Source organism: Schistocerca americana, chromosome X (assembly GCF_021461395.2).
Source record: "Schistocerca americana isolate TAMUIC-IGC-003095 chromosome X, iqSchAmer2.1, whole genome shotgun sequence".
Lineage (NCBI taxonomy): Eukaryota > Metazoa > Arthropoda > Insecta > Orthoptera > Acrididae > Schistocerca > Schistocerca americana.
The window spans coordinates 703,988,423-703,995,888 of NC_060130.1; the positions used below are offsets into that span (position 1 = coordinate 703,988,423).

Sequence of the window (7,466 nt, forward strand, 5' to 3'; positions counted from 1 at the left end):
TTTCACAATGCCAGCTATTTCAAGCAACCCTACTATGCAGTACTGCTCAAGAAATGTCAACTCTTTTACTTTATTGCTTAACATAAAGAAGAAGTATTTTGATTGAACAATGTAGTGTTTATGATATGCTCAAAAATATCCCTGCATAGTGGCAGTGAATTACTGATAGACCATTTTGCATAGCCCTTCAGGCATTTACTGCTATAACGTTATATGTAAATATTGTTCAATTTGTAATTTGTCTCAAATAGACAATATTTTCCTTAAATCTCATTGCTTGGATGGGATGTTACTATATCAAAAAGTATTTATGAACAGGTTCATAAGTGACTGAAATTCTTGATTGCAGTCTCCAAAAATTTCTAGTGTTAATAAGTTGTTACTTTTTAAATGTATTGTTTCTTGTTAAAAGTTTATGTGAAATGTATACTTATTAGAACTTCTGAGACTTTCCAGAATGAAATTTTCACTCTGGAAGGTAGAAGAAGTAGTACTGGTGGAAATAAAGCTGTGAGAGCAGGTCGTGTTTGGGTAGGTAGCTCAGTCAGTAGAGCACAAAAGATCCTGGGTTGGAGTCCTCATCCAGCACACCATTTTAATCTGCCGGAAAGTTTAATATAGGATACACTCTGTTGCAGAGTGCAAATATCATTCTGGAGACAATCCCCAAGGCTGTGGCTAAGCCATGCCTCTGCAATATCATTTCTTCCAGGACTGCTAGTCCTGCATGTTTTGCAGGAGAACGTCTGTGAAGCTTGGAAGGTAGGAGATGAGGTACTGGTGGAAGTAAAGCTGTGAGGGTCGGTTGTGAGTTGTGCTTGGGTAGCTCTGTCAGTAGAGCATTTGCCTACAAAAGGAAAAGGTTCCAGATTTCAGTCCCAGTCCACCACACAGTTTTAATCTGGTAGGAGTGGAATCTGTGGAGTGGAATTTTCTCAAGTTTCATTTGAGAAGGCTTTATCTGTACTTCTCTGACTATAGCTTGACATGTGGTTGGACCTTTTACTGCTAAAATGTTATATGTTAATAGCCTGAAGAAGAGGCAGTACCTCAGGCTCTACAACCTTCCTGATTTTGCAGTTGTTTTATAGTTTGCTCTATTTACATGAAAATCAAGATCACATGTTTCATCCAGTGGTGGTCCACACTATCAGTTATGGTCATGTAGACAAGATTGCATTCATCGTCTGCATTGGTCACATTGTGTGGGCCAATATCCACATGTTGCTGTCTACAGTCTTCTTCTGTCCACTGTTTCCACAAATGCACAACTGTGATAACAACATTCCCTGTTTGAGCCCAAAAGACACCTCTCTGCAATCTCATGCAATTATTCCTGAAGCACAATTCTAATCATCATTTGACAGTGGATTACTAAGGCCATTCTTTCTGAGTGTTGCCATTTTTTGAAGGGGTTAGTACATGTTTATGTTTGGTGTCTTACATGAAACTTGAATGTGCTGTTTTTCATGTCAGTTTGGTAGATTTTATCAGAGTAGCTGGAAACCAATTTGTGTGATCTAGTAAAGAGAAAATGAAAAGACAGTCTTAAGTCATCAAATGGATGAAAGTTAGTTTGTTATATGACAAACATTATGAACAATAAGCTTGCAATATCCAACACTATTTCTGAAATCCTCACTCTGTTAGTGTAGCACTTATGTGTAACAGTTCTGTTTATAACATTCTTCTGTGAGTGAAAAAATTCAGGAGGCAGGCTTCTTGACAAATGTGAATGATTAACGCGTGTGTGTGTGTGTGTGTGTGTGTGTGTGTGTGTGTGTGTGTGTGTGTGTGTGTGTGTGTGTGGAGAGAGAGAGAGAGATAGAGAGAGAGAGAGATTTCAAATTACAAGTTACATTATTTATTGAATACAACCTTTTTCTCCATTCATACAGAATTCATTTTGTGAAAATGTGGCACATAAAAGACATATCTTCAATGTTTAAAATTGTATTATTCACAGTTAAAATAAAATAGTCCTCATTTACTTTCTATAACAACGTTTTATCTTTGACTGAAACTATAACAATTACACAATTAACAAACACTGACAGAATGGTACTCGATGGTGCTGAGTCAGAGTCATACAATATTTTCCAAAAGAATAGGTCACCATCTGATTGTATATTACTGTATTTTTCTTCTGTACAATCTAGGTTTCAGCTTTAATGCCATTATCAATTATAATACTAAAAGTTCTTAGACCATTAATACTACATATCTGCTAAGGTCAGCTTTGAGCTCACTTTAGCAGGTATGATATGTTAATGGTCTAAGAACTTTTATTATAGTATTTGATATTGGCACGAAAGACAAAATATAGACTTTTACAGAAAAAAATACAGTAATATACTGTAAAATAGCAGTGTATTCTGTTTTTTTCAAACAGAAAAGCAAAAAACGAGGACAAGGAGAAGAGAGATGGAGAAAAAGAGAGAGAATGATACTGTTCATAATATTATCTTCTGAAGCGGCTGGAAACACTGGTGAACTGTAATGAACTTGAATGTAACCTAATATTTAATTACATTTTTAAACAAAAATATTTCCCAACTCCAGTCATAATTATAGTAAAATACCATGTTTCACACGTTGCTGTCTTAAAATATAAACTAAATTCTGTATGTCTTTCAGGCTCTACACAAATTCTTGTTATCAACTTACAAAATTCTGTTTTATATTATAGGAATGAAAAGGGTGACCTTAGCCTGGCATGGTATGTGTCAAGTACTGAAGACATTGGTGACTTTCACTTGCTAATGAGAGATCTGCCTAATATGCAATCAAATGAAAGCACTAATCAACACCTACTTGTACAGAATTTGTTTGAGAAAGACTTATCCTACATAACACGTAGCTATGTTGTGAAAGATTTACCCAAACGACATGGTGACCTACAAATGTGCTTGTTAGCAAGAGACAGTGAAGGAAACATTCGTAAATGGAGGATGAGTCAGTGTGAGCGTGTTCCTATGGATGGTTCTATTAGTGCCTTATCAGCAGCACTTCCATTACCAAGTACTATGACATTATTATTTTTTGCAGTATATGCCATATTCAGGTTCTGATAATATCTTAGAGATCTTTCACATAGTCATATTATACAAAGACATTTTTTCTGGCAACACTTGGTCATACTCTTGATTAATAAAATTCATTTAAATCTTTGCCTTCAGTAGTATCCCATTGATTTTATGAACTATAAAAAGCTGTCTAGCATCAGCTTAAGATACAAGTTAATTCTTAACTTTAAATTAAATTGACCTTATTTACTTAACAGATAATTAGAAGCATAACAAAACATGCAGCTGTGTCAAAATGTTTGCATTGGCTGTTAGCTGATGACAGAAATAAATGAAGCTATGGCTGATAGCTGATAATAGAAATAAATGAAGCTACTGTTCTTAATCTGAGACTAAAGATGAAAGTAGGCTATCTCTTCTGATGAAATGCCTCAACTAATCTCCAAAGAAAGAATTACTGAAAGTTTTTGATCTGAATATGTTATAAACAGAAGGAAGTTCTTAAAAGTATTACACACTAATATGTGCATCTGTTATTGTGACTAGCTGGTAGGTAAAAGTGATGAAATACTTATTATTTCTCTAATCTACCTGGTGCAAGCAAAAGTAAATCACCAGGTGAAAATATTTATCAGTTAATGAACTTCATTTTTGTAATAAACTCGGTATCAGCAAAATTCTCTGTTGATTGACTTATCAGTTACAGAACATAATATTATGCCATACATGAAAATATTTAAACTGCCAGTGTTGGCAAGTAGAGTAGACTTTCATAAGAATATTTTGAAGAGGAATGAATATGATAGTTCAGTTGTTTATTGTTGCTGTCAATCAATGACAACTGTTAATTTAGAAACTAAAATCACATACGGATTTGATGAATTTGTAACATATCTTTTATGTAGATTGGTACAAAAAGGATACATATAAACTTAAGTGCTCCATAGCCTGTCAGATGTATGCTTTCCTATTTTTCAAATCCTTCACATGTACACAGTAAAATCTAAAGTAATCAGGCTCGTACACCCATCCAAGAGTTAGATCACTTATTACAGCAAATACAGAAATAAAATAAATTCATAAAAAGATATCCTTGCATTTATAATTGTTATTTTCTTCTTCATAGTGAAAATAGAGGAAGATGTGAGAAGTAGTAAAGGACAGCCACGTTACTTAGAGCCTAGTTTAATGGAGTGCTCATTTTCTCCTACATACTCCACACACCTCAAAAGTCCTTCTCAATCAAGGCTCTGAATGAAATACCTCAAATTTTCTATATCTATCACATTATTTTTCAGATAGAAGAAGTAAGCTGCATTAAAAAGAAACTAGCACTTTGTTACTAGAGAGAGGTAGAGAAAATATATGTATGGATATTTCTATTATTTGTATTTGAACTGGCATTTCATGACAGTCAGTACTAACCAACCCATCTTACTACACCAGTATGTATTTCTTTTTCCTCAACTGAAACTCCTTAAATTATATATGACAGCCTTTGTTACAACTAAAAACACCTGTAATGATAAGCATAACAAGGAGCTGAAGTTGGAGCTGGTTTTTTTCTGTTACTGTATCAAAGTAGAGCAGATAATTACCAATGGAAGTTACAAAGAAATTAGATGATATAAAAGTGGAGCAGACAGATCATCTAGAGCTCAGAGATGATAGCACTTTTTCAGTTGTAGCAAGTTCTAAATATTGAAAATAGCAATGATATTACATATTTAATAAGTCATCTTGTTGTCTTGCACATTAATATGATTACATTTCCCTTCTCATGAGATAACATTAAAACAATATTGTCACATGGTCTTTTGCAAGTCATTTCATTATGTGATGGATCATAAACTATTTGTTTGGATGTAGAAGAGAGAATAAACATATTTTTGTGATACACTGTCTATCGTAGCTGTAATATGAAAAAAACATGTTACTGTCACATACAAAGTTTGTAAATTGTACAACAATGAACAACTCTGGTTTATTTGTTGTAACCACTGCCCATATTTTGCAGGAGATTTTATTTGCTTCACATAATTATACATGTGTAATTGAAACTGCTCAGTGTGACATGTACTATGCAGTTTCATTCTGATTTAGAGGATAATTGATATAATAAAGTCTTTAGAAGTGCTATAAGCAGGTTGTAAGATACTAGTTGGTTATAATGAAAGCGCAGCTACTCACAGAGGTTGAGTTCGCGCTGCAGTTGTATGGCAGACAGTGAAACTCAGTAGATATGCTAAAGCATTATTGTGGAACCAATTTACACTGGAAAAAAAGTTCCAAATTTGGCCACCAGGTGCAAATCTGACCCTGTACAGCATCTCATCAATGCCACCGGTGCTCATACTGCTGAACAAGTTGTGTACAGGCCCTTAATAGTAAAATTGACATTATGCTTTTCTCACTTGTTTGACCTTTCCTGACCTAGACCCATTTCTATTCCATTACATGTGGAAAAATTTCTATATGTCACTCTCACATTCACAGTACCAGATTTGCAACTGGTGGCCAAACCTGGAACTAATTTCTTCCAGCATAAATCAGCTCTGCAGTAATGCATTAGAATATGCACTAAGTTTCACTGCCATCTCATAATTACAGCCCACATTGGACTTCTGTGAGTAGCTAAACTTTAATTCAAACCTCCTAATACTTTCTACATGCTGGAAGAAATATATAGGCCTACTAGTGCACCTAATTCAGTGCCAGAAATGTTGTTAATATGTGTTAATCTCAATATAAGAACAAGGAAGTATTATTCAGTACCAATTTGTGGGGAAAATTAAAATGATTTACAACAAATATTTTGAAATGCCAGTGAACGTTTTATAGGAGGACTGTCTCAGTAAATAAAAAAAATGTATGGTTGTCATTTGCAGTATACGCAAAGGCAAAGCTCAAGCTGTTATAAAAATACTTAAGCATCTGAGCATATTCTTACTATTTTAAGTGAAGCTATTATTACCTATCATTTAACTCATACTAGTCTTTGGAAAGGTCACAGTTTGTTTAGAGAGAGTACTTTACTGTTTGTATATAATGCATATAGTTTGTAAAGAAATTGTAATTGACTGATAAAAGTGTATGCTGTATTTATAAAGTTTTACAGAATGTAGAATATTCGAACATGTACATGACTGTATCAATAATTTATTGTTAATTTGTACATATCTCTGTTACTGTATACATAACAAGTATTTAAACTGTGAATGGAATATAAGTGAATAAAGAAGTTTGTTTCCTGGAACTTGTCTTCAGTACTTACAGCATTTTTTTAAGGAAATTCTCAAAATGCTGTTGTTAACTGAGCATGTAATGACTGTCTGTATTCATTTGTTTCTCCTTATCAACTAATAACACTGAAGTAAATATGTAGTATTTATTTTTATATTTGATTATTGTTATTACTAATAGTGTTACTGTCACATATAATTCTATAGTTGAGAAACGGAAGACATGAATATGTTTATGTAGGTAAAAAAATTTCCTTGCGGTATGTAGAACTACAGAGGACACAACACTTATGACAATTAATGATATAAATACTTGACATAACTTCAGAGGCTTCCACATCTGGTGTCATGATGATTAGAAATCTTCTGGATGTTGTAACACATTACTATATAAAATGCTTTAATTATAAACTGGTCAACCAGTCTTGTCCTGAGGAAGGCTATTGTAATATGGTCAAAACATTGGTTGTAAGTTTATAATTAAAGGATATTATACAGTGACATCGTACAACACTCAGAAGAATTTTGATCATCATGATATAAATGCTTGTTTATTAGTGAGAGGAATTAAGGCAGGGACATATCCCAAAGTAGTAAACAAAAGATTTATAGCTATCAGGACACTTACAATGCAGACACTTACAGCCAATATTAAACAGCAAATTTGGCAAGAAATTTACAGAACAACTTTAATGACAAATGTAATAAATTTCTCCAAACCTTTATCACTTGCTCAAACAGTGCTTTCCCATTAAGATTTTCAGACTGATATGCAGTACAAATAAGCAGACATTCTGAATAACTAACAGCATTAGTATATCATGTAGGAGGAAACAGGGTGTGTATGAGAATATGAAGGACAATCAGAGCCCAGACAGTAGTTCAAAATGCTGAAGAATGTCAGCAGACAGGCCAAAACAAACCATTACATCAAGAGAATAGTAAGCTCTCAGAATAAAATTAAAACTATATGGTCAATAGTGAAAGAAGTATCACACGAGAAGGTGAGTGTTCAAAATATTACACCTCTCTTGCGTCAGAATGAGACTGTAAGTACTCCACCAGATCCATACAAAAATATTTAACAATCACTAACTGTTCGATCAATCAACAGCTGGCAAGTTAAATCAACATTTTATAAGTACAGGTAAAAACACAAAACTCATAAAAGCTTGTATTCCAAGAAAACTTTCTCATA

The 7,466-nt window shown here is 33.6% G+C and overlaps 1 protein-coding gene across 1 annotated transcript in view; it reads left to right on the plus strand.

The window, feature by feature from the left end:
- Positions 1-3,170, plus strand: part of LOC124554879 (protein artichoke) — a 175,052-nt gene extending 171,882 nt beyond the window's left edge. The window contains exon 13 of the mRNA XM_047128550.1: positions 2,690-3,170. Coding sequence (XP_046984506.1) covers positions 2,690-3,071 — 382 coding nt within the window. The 3' untranslated portion in view covers positions 3,072-3,170. The remainder of the gene's footprint in view (positions 1-2,689) is intronic.
- The last annotated feature ends 4,296 nt before the right edge of the window (positions 3,171-7,466 follow it).